Source organism: Anser anser (genome assembly GCF_964211835.1).
Source record: "Anser anser genome assembly, chromosome: 8".
In the NCBI taxonomy this organism is placed as follows: domain Eukaryota; kingdom Metazoa; phylum Chordata; class Aves; order Anseriformes; family Anatidae; genus Anser; species Anser anser.
Genome location: NC_139728.1, coordinates 14,899,088 through 14,917,860, shown reverse-complemented (window position 1 = coordinate 14,917,860; position 18,773 = coordinate 14,899,088). Strand labels below are relative to the sequence as shown.

Here is an 18,773-nt window from a genome sequence, read left to right as displayed (position 1 = left end):
CTTAAAGGAATTATTATTTTTAAGAAAAGTTAGAATTTGTAATTATTTCCTTCAGAGGCTGGGAGGAGCTAGTCTACAATCAATCCTCTTGCTGTAGATTTTGCATGGATGCGATGCAGGAATTCTTCCAAGAACATCCACCGAATAGGCAAAGATATTTACCACATGATTGTAAAAAGCTAAAGACAGACTGTGGTTATAGTATTAGGTGAAAAAATGGAAACGCCTGCCTATTAAATTTTGGGTTAGATGAACCGACAGCTAGAAGTTTTTCTCTATTCTTTACACTAATCAGTGTTGCTGGAGTTCTCACCTACAGAAAAGTAGATTCACTGTAAAAACATGGTTAGCAAGACAATCTTATCAGGTGCTGCTAAATGTCATATTGCCTGCAGTTTTAAAATGACAATTATGTTTTGGGTTAAAAAGGTATTTTCCCCATTGTTTTGTTGTGTTCGTTTTCTTTTTCCTTCCCGCCTCAGGAGAGGGAAGTAGGAATTCATTAAAAGCAGTGAATTACTTTCCACAATCTATCTTTTCATAACGAACTAGACCTTAGAAACAGCAAGTGGGTGGCATCCCTGCCCATGGCAGGGGGGTTGGAACTCGATCTTTAAAATCCCTTCAAGCCATTGTGTGATTCTCTCATAGCACCTTCTGTTTTATTTTTTTTTCCTTCCTTTTTTTTTTATTTTTAATATGACAAAAACTATGCCTGCAACACTATGTTATGTTCAACATCAGTTTACTCTAACACCACAATGTTTGATAAGGTGAAACAACAAAGCATTAAATAAGCAGATGTTCACAAAATAGGAAAAGAATTGTAAGAACATCTTTATCTGTCAGTCACTGATTGGAAACACAACCTTAGAAAATGTTTTGAGTTTAGTCCAAAAACGATGAAAAGCTTACATTAATTTTACTACCATTGGCTAAAGTTGGCAAACATTACAAACATACTTGTTCCTGGCAGTCACGCCTGGCTTGCTGTTCATTATTTAGAGCTGTGCTGGCTCTCTGAAGGGCTTCCTGAACTTCTGACTGCACAGTTGTAAGACTCTTCTTTAGTTCCAATAACTGTAGTGAAAAAAACACAACCAAACAAAACAAAACTTTAAGACTAAATGGTAAAGTATTTTACAGAACGTTGAACTCTGCAAGGCTATGAATGTAGAGACTTACGAATAATTTAAAGCTTAAGTATAATTATTTTGTAACAAGTTGAAATGTAAAATGAAATACTTCCATGGCTTTGACTTATAAACACTCAGAACTCTTTCTTGGCAGAAAAATATTACTGTTCTTTCAGAGTCACGCTTGAAGCAATAGTAGCTGCAGTCATAATGTTTCTTTCAAGACCAGTAAGAGCCCAAACACAGAAAAAATAAATAAGGGCAAAGACTGCTCCAGTTTTAGGGTATGTGAACATTACAAATGTGGTTTTGGCTCATGTTGCAAAAACGTTTTTCTGAAACCTTTCTCAAAGGTTTTTACTTGTGTTTTTTCTGCAACTAGTGCTCAAAGTTCAAGAGGACGGTGACAGTTTTAAATATACCACCACCCTAATGAAGCGAGAAACTTAATGTACTACTCATGTTTGGTCATCTCTCAAATTTAGTTAGGCTTTTGTATATCCTAAAAGATTTATTTTTGGACACTACTATACTGTATTGCCTCTACAGAAGGGAGCGAGAATAAATCTATGTTTAGGAAGTTAAGTAAAAGCATAGTCTTTCAGACTCTCTGGAAAGGAGTTTAAGGGAGGTGGTATTCGATGCATACCTGTTGTTCCATATTCTCCACAGCTTTACGTTTCTCCTCTTGAAGTTCCTGCTTTTCTTTCTCTGACTCCATCAACTTCTTTTCCAGCTGTGCTTGATACTCTGAAGATTCCTTCAGACGAGCTTCAACAGCTGCACGAACTTCCTCTGTCACCTTCATCAAAATCCATCATAAGAGGTCAATATTTTTTGTCTTATTTTGCTTTAAATATGGTATTCCAATGTGAAACCAACATTTTAGTAACATTTTAAAGCCAGAGCAGGTATTCTCAAGATCTAATTTAGAACATCACTAAAAATGTTGAAGACCACATATAGCACAGAAGAAAAAAAATATTTGTTTTTTCAAAACTGCAATACAGCAGGAAGTACATCTAAAAAAAGTTTTAGGTGACTACATTCAAATACACAGAAGCCAGCATATCTTCTTATTACACACTAAAGTCTGCAATACTCAAAGCAAATGAAGCTACGATGAGATTTTTACAGAAACAGAACACAGACCAGAAGAGAACTGGATACTAGACTAAAAACATTCTGTCATCTTCTGATGCTGTAACTTAAGTAGAAAATGAGAATTCCGTTTTCCCGACTCTTATTTTGACGTGCTGAATAGCTTAGAAGGGGCCTTGTTCACCATTAACATGGTGAAGTATTTGACAGAATGGAGACCACATAAAGAATGTTCTCTTGCATCACTGAAGACCGTAACATTTTGATGGAAAAGGTAGTGATTTAACTGCTTTTGACTGAGAGTTTATTAAATTTTTTAATCACTGATCACAGTGTTATAGGAAGAATTTTTAAAAGATAATTCCCCTCTTTAGAAGAAAGACATCGGCAGAGTACAGCTGAGTCAAACTTATGATTCAACATTCTAAAAATATGCTGCAAAAAGTTTTCTCATCACTAGAAGTATTTTTAATCAAGTTATCAAAAATATAGTCTTACTCCTTTATTTTGCAACGCCTTCTAAACTAGCTTGAGTTTCTTTGCAATGCGCCCCATAATTCTACAGACTACAATACAAACGAAAAAATAACATCTTTCATTTTGCTTTATTCAAGAACGTTAGATGTTAACTACTTACTTGTTTTTCCTTATTAAGGGATTCCTCTAGGCTAAGAACCATGGCCCTGTACTGTTCCACATTATTAGAACTAGTCTTGAGTCTTTCTCTCAGGTCATTAACTTGTTCGTCAGCTTGTCTTAGTCGACTTAGAAGATCATCCACATCTTCACTTGTACTAGGCTGACCTATAATATCAGAACATACTGTTAACTGTGGAAGCCTAAAGCAGCTTTTAAACCACTGTTCTATTTAAAAACTGAAGTCTTTTGAGGATAACAACAAGGAAGAAAACAATAATAATAATAAAAAAAAGATTCTCACAAAGCTTCCCTACAGAAAATTGTCATCCGTAATCAAAATAGAAACTTACAGTAAATAATTGTTTCACAAAAAAATGGCTTTTTAAGAATAGGTAACATTATAGATGGAAGAGCCTTAAAACAAAAATAAAAGGGATCCTTTAATAAGTTTGGCTTTATTATTTTTTCCTTTGTTAAAATTGGTCTGGACTTAGATTTTACTTTAAAAACTTATCCTGGTTACCTTTTGCTCGAATCTGTGGTTGCAATAATGAAGAGGTTTATTATTTAAAGTACTGATCTCCTAACTCTAAACGATGATTTTTCTCATTCTGCAGAGAGCAGCGTTTAACATAAAAAGAAATTCAATGTAGGAAAACACCCTACCTTTCCCTAAAGCCCTCTGTGATGACTGAGATGCTAGCTGAGCCTCTGTATTATTAAGCTGTTGTTTCAATACTGTAGCTTCTTTCTGGGCATTCTTCAGAAGTTCCTTTGTGTTAATGTGACGGTTTGTCTCAGTCTCTAGTTGCCTCTTAAGATCCAGGATATGAACCTGAAAACACAAGATTTTTAGACTTGTATTTAATTCACACATGACATGAAGCCCCAACATGTTTGTAAATTTCACATATGAAAAACAATGCACTGTAGGCTAGCAGAAGCCATGCAACTCAGGCTTTATTTTCACTAAAGCAATTATAACATATTTATAATTATACTTGCCTCTTGATTTTTGGAAAGGGCATGTCTTTGTTCCACCTCATTTTCTAGTTTCTTCTTTAGCTGAGATATCTCACGCTCTAGCTTTTCTATCTGATTATTGAGTCTTTGTTTTGTTTCTGTCTCAGACCTCTCCAGTATTCCCTGATAAAAAAGCATCACACAGTATGCTTACAACACATTTCAAAAAATTTCTTCTGAATTACTGCAGTTCATAAAAGGTTATTGTCACAACAATTCTCCTATCCACAACATAATTACTGCACAGAACAAGAAATAGTAGGTAAACACAGAATATTATGAAAAGTCACACTTAAAATTTATGACTTAGTTTTGAAACATTCTTTAATAACATCAATACAACAACTACTATTAGAAGAAAATCCATTATCTAAGCAGTCCAATATTGGGGATTAAAAAACCAAAAACCTACTACAGAAATAGGAGTCAGTCACATGACAAAATGTGCAGCCTTCAATATTTAAGCTGTATATAACTAAATACACTTTAAAATAGAAAACAGAATTATAAAAAAATAGGTAACTTAATATAAAAAACTACCAAGGTGGGCATTGGTCAATTTTATTGTTATAAAAATGAATATGCCTTGTTTTCTTTGTACTTTTTTCCCCCTCTCTATTTTACTGTGAAAACCCTGCTCCTTATCTCAAAATTCTCCTTTTTGTACGTGGATAAAGTCCTGAGTATCGTAATTCAGGACAGGAATGACAAACTTGCTTAAACAAGTTACTCGAGTAATTTACGTTCAGTGTCAAACTTGTAACCAAAAAGAAATATCCTCTTTCAGAACAAATTCCATTAATGTTGAAGTCAATTTCAATTGGTATTCATTGCTAACTCTGATAGATAGACCAGATTTAACATATCAATAATACCACATACCTGAATAGTTCGCAAATTAGTAAGTAGAAGGTTCTGTCCTCTTTGTTCAACCAGTAAAGACTCACGTTGCTGAGTCAAACGTGCATCTGACAACTTCAAGATATCCTTCTCTTTTTTTAAGTTTTCTGCTCTCACCTTTAAGATAACAAATAACAAGAACTTTGTTATCAATCCCAAATCTGTTTGTTAATTTTAATTTGGACAATACTAGTTTTATAATCTGTTAATACTCATGAAAAAAACAAGCGTTGTATGTAAGATTACAGATTGTAAATTAAGATTTATGCAAATAGGCCAAGAACATTAAGACCATAACTGTTTTACTAATCACTTTGTTTTCTCTGTAAATATGAGTTTTGAAACAACCTTGTACATTTCACTCCATCTTTAGTCAGTACTTGAGATTTTTTCTGGAATGTTACAAAGGCACCCATAAATACAATGACATACATGTACACAAACTGGTACAAATGTAAAGCTGGTGCATTTCAAAAATCCACACATTCAATTTTGACAGTTTTTAATTGTATGAAAAATTCTTCTTCAAACTCAGAATATCTGAGGCTATAATACAATATACTGCTCACCTCCGCCACAGCCAGTTTTTCATTAGCTCCCCTCAGGTCTTGAGTCATAGTGTTAATAATCTGCTCTTGCTTCTGAGTTGTTGCTGTGAGTTTCTGGGTTCTTTCATGCAGAGATGTTATTTCTCGACGATAGCCTTCAACATTATCCTGTAGCATCTCATAACTTGGAACAAAGCACAGTGTGTTTGTGACCGTATTTTGTTTTTAATTTATTTTTAAGAGGTGTAAGTACACAGCCATGTTTCATTTTCACGTGTGTGAGTTTTCTGATAGCCTTATGTGGCACACTCATCTAGAAAGTAGGTTCTTGATCCCACCTTCATGATTTTGTGTTCTTAACAGAATAGACAACACTTAACATTTAATTGACAACTCTCCCAGAGCAACTTACATCAAGCAGTCAACGTGACTCTATTGACAAAGAACATGCACATATGGTAATGCAATTGAATAACTGATTTACCGTTTGGAGGCAAATTCCAGCTGTGTGGATATCTTTGCATTTTGTGACCTTAATTCTGTGACCTGCTCTTGAAGCTTTTCATTTTGTTCATTCAGCAGCTTGTCATTCTCTGCTTTTTCTTTTTTATAGTTCTCAAAAACTTCCTGCAACTACATCACAGAATAGATGTTGAAGTGCTTACAAAAGTGAAAACCATGATAGTTTTCTACCGTGTTTACTGAAAAGAATACCTGCTTAAGTGCAGCCTTAGCCTCCACTGTCTCCACTGACTCATTCATCGACACTGGAGCAGGAGTTGACATGGCCTGAGGTATGCTTGAGCGCTTTGGAGTAGATGTAAGAGAAATCTCCTCTGGTAGCATGCCTGATGCTAAAAAATAGAATAAAATAGAAAGGGTAGAAATGGGAAGGGCTTTTAAAGGCAACAATTGAATGAATGCTTGCCAAAGGATCCTATAACCATATTTAAACATGGCTAAGAACAATACCACATTTCCTAGGAAAGCCTTGGGCACTACTGAGAAAGCAACTGGTTGTCCATTCTTTATAGGACAACATGCTACCAGATCACATATGTAATCACCACTACAGCTCAGTCATTGTGTGGTAAGTTATTACACTGCACAAATAGAATCAGGTGCCTAAATCTAAAGTCATGGGTTTTCTAGTAAGTAAAAGTTGAACACCAGATTAACAAGTTACTGGTAACATTTTAGCATCATCACTGGAAGCTCATAACAAATTACAATTTTATTTCTATTTATTTTTTGAGTGGTACAGAAACGTGAAGCTTACCTTGCAAAGGAATGACAGCTCCTGTGGTCTGTGCCAACAATATGCGAAACATGTCACGCTGACGAACTATAGACTCGACAAGCTGCAGCTGATGATGACGTGATTCACGCAGTTTTTCTAGCTCATTGAGAGCTTCCTCAAGCTGACTCTGAAGCTCAGAAATTCTGAAACCAAGACCAGTTCTTTTTAGTAGTATACACAGCAAGGTTTACCAAGATTACACATAATCCTTATATTTTGCCTTCCAGTGTACACGTACTGCATCTTTGAAAGCTAAGCATCCCTGAGAATTTTGAGAAAACTTATGGGAAGATTGGCCTTTGGTCTTGTCATTTTGTAGATGACTAAAAGAGTGTAGGTCTCTTCCATGAAAAAGCAGAATAGAGGTAATTCTGCTCATGTAAGTAACTTCAAACAGTAGTGTGAACAGAAAATCATATTACAAGCTTTTAATACAGAATTATTTTATCTGTGGGCTTTATAGCTAGTGAAACAGATGTGCACACTCAAATTTTTCTAAGCTAACAAGAATGGAAACTTAATCTTCCTTGTTTGAAAAACAGCTCAGTGTGTAACTACATTTGCTGAAATGAATATTCAGTGAAGTTTTTCAATGACAAATATTTTTCTTGAACAACACATTTTCACACAAATCTTTTTTCAAGGTTTTTCACACAAATCTACTCCTATTGTAAAAGACTAGCATTTCAGCGTGTGTTCTTGCATCTCTGGATTGAAAAAACAATGTTTAGGAAGAATTTTTGGAAGAAATATTACTTATCATTCCTTTTCATCAGTTTTTTATTTGGCTAAGATATAAATCTATAAAGCAATTTTAATCTAAAAACCAAGACAATGTTGCTTAATTGCCGTTACAGATTACATAGTTGTTCATGGCATATATGCACTTAAATATACATAATCAGTAACAATAAGAAGCAAAATGTACGTGAATAAATCCCTGTTACTACTTAGTATAAGCACTTTACTAGAAAGAACAGATAATTTACTTAGATGATGTTGTTTCTTGCTCTTCTTTTTCTCTAGCTTCTCCCAGCTCCCTAAGAGCCACCAAGAGACGCTGATTCTGCTGCTGAAGTTCTTCAATATTTCTGTAAGACACTAGATGTTGAGATATTACTTCAGAAGAGCTACTGATGTCAGCAGAGCTCACTTCTTCATCACGAATCACATGATTGCCTCTAGCTTCTTCAAGTTCCATTAAAAGGACACGAATCTGGAAGAGAACATTCTAGCATAAGACTTGCACACAGCTTTAGAAGTTTGCTCTGAAAAACGGTATTAAAAAGTACTTGAAATTATATTTTTCTACAACACATGAACTATTACTATTAACACATCCTTGTAAGATAATTGCATTATAGAAATGTTTGGCAAAAGAAAACCACATCAAAATTGGAACTATTCTTGGTGTTCTGTTCTTTGAAAATATCACAAGACACTCCAATTAAACAAACAGAACAAGTTATACTTTAGTTTTCCAGACAGATGTTGAACAGTACTATGCTAAAGCTGCATCCCTTCCATCCATAAACTTATTCTAATTTAGCAGAAATATAAATACTGCATTGTCCCAGGAAGATTTTTTTTTAATAGCACTAGGGCTCTCAAACACAACTCTTCCAAGAAGACTTCAGAAATACAGTATCATATTAATAAAAACTGTAAAGGGTACATTTTAAAGCCATTGCAACAGTTGTTCTACCTGCTGTGAAAGGTCTTTTACTTGTATTCCCAGTCTCTGGTTTTCTCTTTCAAGCGTGGAAGCCTGCTTATTGGCTTTATCAGCAGCCTCCTGCAATCGCTGGATTTCCTGCAATTCAGAAATACAAAGCAATCATCCATTTCTTTCCAGAAAGATATGTCAATAGCTCTCTTCAGCTAAAGTGTGTTACTTGAAGAAGTAAAGCTTTGGAGTTGCACTCCAAAGGTTAAACTCCACTTATTTAGGAATCAAAAGCCATGATGTTTTATGCTCTATTAGTGTGCGTATTAAAACTAATAGGAACTGAATTAATAGGAAATGGGCACCACAGTGGTTTGTTTTTTTTTGACAAATACTGATATTTACTTATAAAGAATTCTACTTTCACAAAGAATTACAGATAAGTCACTGCATTTAAGCCTTCAATGTAATAATTACTGAAGAATGCTGTTTCTGTGAAATACAGCGTATAGGAAAATAAATCTCAAGCTAGAAAGTTCAATGGACATTTCCCCACAGCAACAGCTGACCAAAAGATCTATTTTATACATATAGGATTAAGGAAGGATTATACTCAGGATTAAGGAAGTACAAATCAATTTTTTCAATATTTTTACATGCTCTTTTCTCCTTCTTTTATACTAACCTTCATAGCTTGTTCAAGCTTTGCAGACAGACTAGCAACAGCTTTTTGGGAACGCTCAAATTCTTCACGCTGACGTTTTAAGATTGGTGCTTTGGCTTCCACCTCCTGCACTATTTCATCCAAATATTTATTAATTCTCTTATTCTCCAGCTTTTCCAAAAGCAACTGATCCTGAGTTTCTACATATGCATTGTACAGCTGCAAAAAAAGATTTTTTTTAGACATCTGTCCAGATGTGTCAAAGAACCATTGGTAATTACACTATTAGAGCAGTCAAACTTTATACAGCAATAAACTAATTTCTTCGAAGAAATGAGTATGACAAGTAAAATGTGCTTATGAGTCATACCATGGCAAAGCAGTTATCCCTATTAATTTTAAAACTGCAAACATTTATAGTACAACTGTATATAATAAAAGAATAAGAATAATAATTATAATAAAAGATATGCAACTGTATATAATAAGAGAATAAGAATATCCCATAATAGGGATAAATCTCAAGCAAGGTTAAGACAAAAGAAGTATAAAAAAAGCAGCAAGAACAGAAAATTATTTAATGGATGGACAGAATGAGCAATAACAAAAGGAAAATAATAGTTCCATGGATATGTTCATTTTTTCTGCAAGAATAAGTCAGTGCCACAGCAAAACAAACCTAAATTATGCAAATATGCATAAAAAAAGGAAAAGAAAAAACAAAATAGAAGAAAAGCTCCTATCAAAAATCCATACAGAAAAAAGTCGATGTGCTCAAAACACAAACGAACAAACAAACAAACAACCCTGCGAATGTTTTGATATACCAGGGAAAATCTGTCATTTATGCCACATAAACATCCCAAAATCATAGCTAATAAAGCTAATAAAATCCTCAAACACAGGATTTCATTGGCTTCATTCAGGCATTACACCAAACCCTAGACTGTGCATGAAAGTCTATATAATTTTGTTATTAGTGCATCTCTGTTGGCTATTCAAGGGCCTTGAAACTTGAGTAATTTCTTCTCACTTACCTCTGTTAATTTCATTCCAGGTTTGACTACTTTAGCTACTGCTGCAGCAGTGGGAGACATAGCTGCCAGTTCTTCCTCAGACAAGATAGCTCCTGAATAAATAATCCCACCAATTACATTAAAAAGTTGCAGTAATTCCCATCTTAAATATTCTTTATTGATATAAAGAGTGTCCTCATACACCTTTGCACTTTCTTAACTACTATACATTAAGTGACCATATTTTAACTTCTTAAGCTTACTGGTGCAAGAGTTTTCTGCATTCTGTATTATACATACACATGTGCAAGTGATTGATATTATACTTAATATTCCTTTTCATATATTATCAAGCTCTTTGACCAGTTTAATTTGAAATGATGAACAGTTTTTACTATTAGACTCTTAAGACTTCGATCATGCCAGAAGGTAAATAAATTGAGATAGCTGAAGCAGAGCTTAACATCATATTTCTTGGCAAACTGCAGGAGGTTTAGAGTGGCAGAGTGCTTGTTGACTTTCACTACATTAACATATGGAGACAGCAAACGCACTTAATGCCTCTGTGTTCCTTTCTACTCTATTCTCTCTTGCCCATAATTACCTTCAATATTACAAACATTCAACAAACAGACTATTCTTTACAACTAGAGTAGTTAACACTGAGCAAGACTTAATGGTAAACAAATTTAAAGACAGGTATGTCTGGTGTTTTTTTGTTTGTACAGAGGAAAATAAGAATAGTTTACCATCCCCACTCCACTCTCCAGGAAACCGTTACAAGCAGCATGATTCAGCCTTAAGGAAAATATTTTCCTTTCCACTTTCTTTGAAAAGGTATGTCAGATTAACAAAAGAACTTGAGAAAACATTTTGACAGAAATGCACTTTTCTACTGGGGGAAAAATACTATATATATTATAAAATATAAATATATATATAGATAGATAGATATAAAAGCATAGTAATTTCATGGTAGACTGGTAAGGATAACATGCCTGAGGCTTCGTGTATTTTAGCTCTTAATATTACCTTTACGTTTCGTTGCAGATAGAAGATCGTTAGCATTCTCTAGCTCCTTTTCCAGCTTACTGATCTTCTCTCCCAGTTCTTTTTCCATTACAGCTTTTGACTCCTCCAACTCAGCCAAATGCTCTTGGGTTGCTTTATTAGCTAAAATTAACAAGCAATTTGCGGTGTTTTTTTTTTTTTTCTTTAGAAAGACCAAAGTTGACATATGAACCTTAAACTCCACTTTGACTTTTATACAGTCTGCAGAAGATCATGCTGAGAAGAAAACTCAGTAGTGTGACAGAAGTTAGAACTGCTGCCTATCACCTCTGCACTGAAGTGGGATAAAATAATAACTGCCCATGTATCAATGAAATCTAAAATTAAAACTAAGAAACTAAAATGAAGAGATATGCTTCTCTCTCCTAAAAATCCAAAGTAAAATTCCAGGTATGTTTGAAGATCCCCCTGCCCATACACACCTTCAAGTAAATTCAAATAGTAACGTAGTAAAATGGTAAAAATTTTGTTACAAAATTTGATCTCTCTATCCCTAGAGATTCCTAGAGATTGTCCCTTCAGAATTGCTCAATATCTGTATTTCAATACATCAGCTTAGTTATGAAGAAGGAGAAAAGTTCTGTTCCTCCCATTTGCCATTTCTCACTCACAGCTTACCTTCACCTGCTTCCTTCAGAAGCTTGTGCAGCTCTTCTACCGCTCCTGTCAGTTCATTGCTCTTTGCCTCCGAGTCATCAGCAGCACTCTAAATAAAAGCATTTTATTTAACCTTTTATTACATAGTAAGAGCAACTATAGAACAAAGCTTGAACTGACCAAAAATTATAAACATACAGATTTTTGAATAAAATATTAAGAGATTCAGCTGAACTGGCCAAATGTTTCCACTTGAATTAACTTTCACTTGATGCAAACTGTCTGAGAGCAAGAAGTGTCAAGACACTGATACAATAGTACAAAACCAACTAATACGTATGCTTCTATGCCCTTTAGCTGCTTAGGTGGTGCTAGCTTTTTCTTTATTGAAGAGCAGGAACAATTTGTAGAAATTTTCAATGTTCAATTTTGATCATTCTTAAAAATTTTAATTTTTCAAAAATCTTATATAAACAGTTTATGTTTCTTTGCTACCAATTAAAGATCTCATGAGTGCATGACTTCACAATACTTCAGCAGTTCTGCAAATCCATTGGAAATAACTGAAATAAAATTGAGAAAAGTCTCAGAGTAGGCTCTCATGTGAGGACACTAAATCTGGATGCCTTCAGTACCAAGTCAGCAATTCCAAACATACAGCGAACCTTATGTTTAGTAGAAGCCCCTTCAACCCAGTGTTTCTGTAATTCAAAGAAAGCAGTAAAAAACAACAACCACTACCAAACGAAAAGGTAAATGGTGATGCATGGAAAAGTTAGCTATTGACTGTTAGCTGAAGGGTCATCAGCTAACATCTGATCAGACACAATATTAATGCAGAATTCAAGCATTCTATCGCACTTAATTCTAGGTGGGTATTTATGCATGAAAACTCTGGAAACAGAACTAATTAGCCTGTGAACCTGACATGCAAACTAAAGACCGTTCAGTTGGCCTCTTTACCTATCTTTGTCTTATTCAACATACTATGGAATATTTTTCACTTTGAGCTGACAAAACAATCAAAAATTACTTGCTTAGATACTGCTTGACACAATGCATGACATTCAGCTTTCTCAACTGGATCGCTAACACTTGCAGTGTTCGCTGAAGTAAACTTTTACTAAACATAAAAGAATGCTTCCACCCATCTTTTATGTAACAACATTTAACTCCTAATACATCATAAAATATAGCTACACTGATACAAATACGAAGCACCAAAACAGTGAGCATAAAGTTACTATTTTAACCAGTTTTGTTTAAACTAAAAAATGATGCAAACATGTTGCCTAAGACAGGATGTTTTACAATGTTTTGTAATGGAAGGTAGTCTTCCTCACATCCTCTACTTCGCAGGAGGAAAAAAAAAACAACCACCAAAAAAATCACAAAAATTGGCCTGCATTACACTTAAGCCTAAGATCAGCCACAAGTAATACTAATATACTCTTATTTCTGAATCGTTAAACTTACCTTATACAAATTAGATAATTTTATGTGGGCATTCAGTTCATTGTGGAATCTTTCCTCCATACCAGCTTGTTGTTCTTTTGCCTAGTAAATGAGACACAGGGCGAGGGAGCATTCAATCATTTCTATTTCACACTTTTTTTTATTTTATACAATCAACTGTAATGCTGTTGCGCATGTATTTCGAGTTACCTTACCTCCTTCAGTTTATTCAAAAGGTCTTCCACATGTTTCTGAAGATTTTCGTTTGACTGTTTTAAACTGTTAACCTGTTCCTCCATTCTGGAAACCTGTTCAAACAGTAAATGAGGACACTATGTATAAATTTGTCTTTATTTTAGACAAATTAGTAATTTGTTTTGAAAATACCTATCCCATTGTTAGAAAACGTAAACTTTTATGCTCTTTCTGGTACCTTTGTTGGTTTATAAGTAGAAAACAGTCTTGGCTCCAACACATTCAGCTAAATGAAATAGTGAGAATCCTTGCTCATATTATGTATACCCAAATAGCTGCATAATCCTCAATGCAGGTAAGCTCTACAGAAAGCCTGACCAATTGACCCGGTTAAAACAACTGTTTAGGTACCTAAACAGAAGCTCACTAAAGTTGAATATTTGCAAAATACAGCCACTGATTCTGGCACGTATTTTGATTCAGGAAAACAAAAATATCAGCAATCCACCTCCAAAAGAAAGTTAAATCGAATTCTTCTGCCCCTTGCACAATCAAGAATTATATTCCCGTACATTTCAATAACATTATATTGTTTTATCCTTTTGTTATCAGTGATTCCAAAATTTCTAGCTTACCATTAAAAGTTTGACAGTCATAACCATTTGTATTCCTTATAATTCTCAAATTAAAAGAAAGAACTCCTTACTAATTGCATAACGCACACTATTTTTTCCTTTAATACAGCTATTACTTATTTTTGTTAAATTCAGGTAATCAGGAAATATAACTTAAAAAAACAATTGGCAAAAGCACTCAGAAATTACATTACCTCCTCCTTCTTGTTCTCCAGATTACATCTAAGCTCCAAGATTTCATTGCCTTTCTCCCTGGCAGTATGTAGAAGTTCATCTGTTTTGGCTTTCAACTCGGTGTTCAGCCAAGTGTTTTGACTCTGTAGCAGTTCTTTTTCTTGCTCCAACCTTTTCTCACGGTACTAAAAAGAAAATCACACATTGTAATTGTACTGGTTCCCTAGAAAATAAAGAAGCTAACGAAGTACTATGATCAGAGTAAAAATGATATATTTTAATTTGGTAAATAACACCAAATGAAAGGTAATACATCGGTAATACTGAGTTACCAATCTCAGACTAAGAACTTCCTGACACATAAGTTAGTTTCCTCAACGGTTATGTCAGTTGGGAACATTAACTAGGGTAATATCTAGTTCAAAGAAATGAATTAAGGTATCAAAGTTTTTTCTCCACTCTTTTCCTTTCACCCTTTCAATTCTTTACGGAGTTATTTCTGCCCACAGAGAAACATTTACAAATAATCATTTCTCTCCCTTCTACCTGCCTTTGTGGAGCCCTTCCTCCTAGCTGGCAGAAGCAGCCACTGTTGCTACTGATGAGGCTTGGATAAGCTTGCCTAACTCGATGCTCCCCTCTCCTGCTTGTCTTCCATGAGTATATTTCCCACTTCCAGGCCCAACCATCAATTTTAAACTAAAATCATTCATCATAAGTAACAGGAGTAGGCTTGACCTACTTTCAAAGTCAATAATGACAAAATGATTACATCACATATAAACAACTACTTACTGGTAACATTACAACATTAACAGGTACCACGCACATAGGAACTTCTCACCTTCACAGTAATATCTGATGTTTGAAGTTCATCCAATTTTAGCTGAAGTTTCACCTTTTCTGTGTTTGCTTCTGTTAGCTTTTCATTTAAACGTTTAACATCCTCTGGGGGAAGGAGAAGTGAAACCATTGTTAAAATCAAAAGGTAATTGTAGAACTAAATGTAGAACTCAGTTTTCATTACTGACCAAGTTTAAATGAATTGTAAAGAATGAGAACAAACAACATATAATGTATAAATTGTACACTGTGTAATGAAATACTGTATATTTTATGATTTTATATATAGAAAACCAAACATCAGTTATCAAACTACTGTAGTTTTGTGCAACTGGCATAAAAATTCCTGCCTTGCTTGCTTCCTTTTCTCTAAATAGCTTCCTGATAATCCATTATTTGGAGCTGCCTATATAAACTGGATATTCCATAGTGGTCCAATCATTCAGGGAAATGTTCTACTTAGCATAATCATATGAACCAATTTGGTAATATATTCTTGGTTATACCATTTAAATGTTCAACTTCCTGAGATCGTCTTTCACTTGTTCGAACCAAATCTCTCTTTTCAGCTTCCAGTTCTTCTTTTTCTCTACTTAATTGGTTCTGAAAAAAAAAAAAAAAGAGCAATAAAGACAGAGAAAGCTTATTGCATTTAAGACAGTTCAGCCAGTATTTACACTTACCATCACAGGGAAGCGTGCTAAATGCTATCCCACCCAACTCCAGAGAATGAAAACTGGGATAAGAAGCTTCTACAGTGGACAACGGAAACAGTCTAAACTACAGAGGATGAAACTATGGCTGAAGTCCATTGTTTCTGTCGTGTTGGGAACAAGTCAAACAATTTCAAGTTAACACACCCTTCTAGAGCCTAAGAGACAACAGGTTTCAGCTCTTTTTTTTTTCTCCCCATAAATCATTCTGATATTGTATTTGAATGAAGAGTAAAATGAAAAATTTTGTACATACAGCAGATGAAATGAACTGAAGGCCTAGAAGAAATGCAAATCAAATAACAAGAACTGTTCAAAACTACATCTAATTATAACATGCTTTGAAACACAGCTTTTTTAGATAAGGTGATCATTGAAACTGTTTTATTTGGTTAAATAAAAGATAACTGAGTAACCGAGGAATGAACACACGTAAAAAAACAAAAACAAAACAAAAAAAAACCAAAGTCAATAGCCTTGGATTATTTACAGGCCATAGTATTGCCTTTGTCTTCTAAGGTGGCAATACAAACCACTTCAGGCAGACCCATGTAAGGCCCTCTGGCAAAACAATCATGTCCGCCTTCTCACTGTGGAAGAATCAATATAATGATAACGTTTTTCTTTCCTGCTGCAAAATTAGTGTTCTGCTGGATCAGTCATCCAAAGTGACTCATCCTTTAACCCCATGACTTCTCAGTGTAATGCAAGGAAAACTGTACCAGGATAGGGGAAAGAACGGAAGAAAAACAGATCTCCTCTTTAATTTTCAGCTCAGCTTTAGATTAACTGTAACATGAATTTTGTCTGATTTTTCAGGTTCAGCTTAAAGTCACTTTGGAACAGGTTTCAGACGGGATGAAACAAATCTATTCAAAATGAAAAAAAACATCTGCTTTGACAGACGTTCACCTGTAATTTCAATTGCTAGAACATAAACTTCTACTCAAATAAACCAACACGAGAAGCACATGCAATTTTCCTGTACACACGTCCATCTGGACGTGTACATCAATACAAAGTTGTGCTGATATCGACACAGCCCAGCTTGGAATTTGAGTGTGTTCTTCACTGGCATCAGATAAGCTAAAGTCTTACTGCCTAGTTCTTCCAGTACCTGGATGGATGCATTACGATCCTGAGCATCTTCAAGCTGTCTGTTTTTCTCATTCAGTGACTTCAACTGCTCATCTGTTGGGTAAGAACACACAGTAGTGAGGTGTCTGTGCCCGGTCACTAGTGGAGTCCCCCAGGGCTCGGTACTGGGGCCGGTCCTCTTTAATATCTTTATCGATGACCTGGATGAGGGCGTCCAGTGCACCCTCAGTAAGTTTGCAGATGACACCAAGCTAAGTGCGTGTGTCGATCTGCTCGAGGGCAGGAAGGCTCTGCAGGAGGATCTGGATAGGCTGGAGCGATGGGCTGGTGTCAACTGCATGAAGTTCAACAAGGCCAAGTGCCGGGTCCTGCACCTGGGCTGCAACAACCCCAAGCAGAGCTACAGGCTGGGAGATGAGTGGCTGGAAAGCTGCCTGGCCGAGAAGGACCTGGGAGTATTGGTGGATAGTCGGCTGAATATGAGCCAGCAGTGTGCTCAGGTGGCCAAGAAGGCCAACGGCATCCTGGCCTGTATAAGAAGCAGTGTGGCCAGCAGGTCGAGGGAAGTGATTGTGCCCCTGTACTCGGCTCTGGTGAGGCCGCACCTCGAGTACTGTGTTCAGTTTTGGGCCCCTCGCTACAGGAAGGACATGGACGTGCTCGAGCGAGTCCAGAGAAGGGCGACCAAGCTGGTGAGGGGTCTGGAGAACAAGTCTTACGAGGAGCGGCTGAGGGAGCTGGGCTTGTTCAGCCTGGAGAAGAGGAGGCTCAGGGGAGACCTCATCGCTCTCTACAGTTACCTGAAAGGAGGCTGTAGAGAGGTGGGGGTTGGTCTATTCTCCCACGTGCCTGGTGACAGGACGAGGGGGAATGGGCTAAAGTTGCGACAGGGGAGTTTTAGGTTGGATGTTAGGAAGTACTTCTTTACCGAAAGGGTTATTAAGCATTGGAACGGGCTGCCCAGGGAGGTGGTGGAGTCACCATCCCTGGAGGTCTTTAAAAGACGTTTAGATGTAGAGCTTAGGGATATGGTTTAGTGGAGTACTTAGTGTTAGGTCGGAGGTTGGACTCGATGATCTTGAGGTCTCTTCCAACCTAGAGAAATCTGTGAATCTGTGAATCTGTGAATCTGTAATAAAAATCCAGTAAGTGGACTGGGTGGACTAGGCAGTATTGCAGCAGCCTCAAATAGTCACTGGGGTCAGAGGCGTTTATTGTGAAGAGAAATATGTAAACCACCATATTACTATTATAATTTTTTCCCCATTAGAACAGAAAATTCCATTAAAAATGCAGACATACATAAGCACAAAACCTCCCTGTTTGCAGAAGTAATAATTGCATTTGATGGTTGAGTATTCAACTCCTATTTAAAACTTAATGTATTTCAACATAACATTGGACTAAAGAATTAAAATCCCGTCAAGTCTTAAGAATGCGCGGTTATACTCACGAAGCTTTTTAACCTCCTCACGGAGAGTTTGACATTCTTGCGTCTCAGTTACAAGCCTCTCCTGACTTTGAGCCAGTCGCTTTTCTACTTCAAAGTACTGTTGTTCTGAAAAATAACAATATTGCCTCAATTCTGCTTCAAAACTGTTATTCTTCTTTCTTCTATTTATCAAGGATCCACATTTACAGACTTTAGACAAAAACAGTATTTGTCAATAAAATATTTTTAAAATACTAAAATAGAATTTGAATAAAAATGTCTTTTTGAAGTTAAAAGATAAATTTTCACACCTAATTAGCATTGTTTAATGCATTTTTAATATGGAAAAATATGTTTCCAGAAATGATCCACAAAATAACAGTTTGATTAATTTTTATACTTCTTGAAAATTTTTATGTAGCTAGAGAGTTATATTAGCACAATCATGCAGTGCACTCAGTTGTGTCAACATAAAGCTTCTTATGTCTTTAGATTTAAGAAAACAGGCTACCTCTACACATATACAATGAAAGCCATGTAAGTCTAGGTGTTGAGATTTAATTTAGA

General features: G+C 35.6%; 1 protein-coding gene across 3 annotated transcripts in view; it reads right to left on the bottom strand.

Moving 5' to 3' along the window:
• TPR (translocated promoter region, nuclear basket protein) overlaps positions 1–18,773 on the bottom strand; it is a 45,819-nt gene that overhangs the window by 25,944 nt on the left and 1,102 nt on the right. For all 3 annotated transcript variants that reach the window (XM_083847062.1, XM_083847063.1, XM_083847061.1), the window contains exons 2-24: positions 18,228–18,332; positions 16,794–16,867; positions 15,470–15,566; positions 14,965–15,068; positions 14,141–14,305; positions 13,332–13,424; positions 13,138–13,218; positions 11,683–11,770; positions 11,026–11,166; positions 10,015–10,106; positions 8,999–9,196; positions 8,353–8,460; positions 7,637–7,863; positions 6,627–6,790; positions 6,062–6,201; positions 5,832–5,980; positions 5,369–5,531; positions 4,782–4,916; positions 3,882–4,022; positions 3,543–3,711; positions 2,875–3,041; positions 1,786–1,938; positions 964–1,080 (exon numbers count right to left, since the gene is read on the bottom strand). In XM_083847062.1, coding sequence (XP_083703188.1) covers positions 964–1,080; positions 1,786–1,938; positions 2,875–3,041; positions 3,543–3,711; positions 3,882–4,022; positions 4,782–4,916; positions 5,369–5,531; positions 5,832–5,980; positions 6,062–6,201; positions 6,627–6,790; positions 7,637–7,863; positions 8,353–8,460; positions 8,999–9,196; positions 10,015–10,106; positions 11,026–11,166; positions 11,683–11,770; positions 13,138–13,218; positions 13,332–13,424; positions 14,141–14,305; positions 14,965–15,068; positions 15,470–15,566; positions 16,794–16,867; positions 18,228–18,332 — 3,071 coding nt within the window. The remainder of the gene's footprint in view (positions 1–963; positions 1,081–1,785; positions 1,939–2,874; positions 3,042–3,542; positions 3,712–3,881; positions 4,023–4,781; positions 4,917–5,368; positions 5,532–5,831; positions 5,981–6,061; positions 6,202–6,626; positions 6,791–7,636; positions 7,864–8,352; positions 8,461–8,998; positions 9,197–10,014; positions 10,107–11,025; positions 11,167–11,682; positions 11,771–13,137; positions 13,219–13,331; positions 13,425–14,140; positions 14,306–14,964; positions 15,069–15,469; positions 15,567–16,793; positions 16,868–18,227; positions 18,333–18,773) is intronic.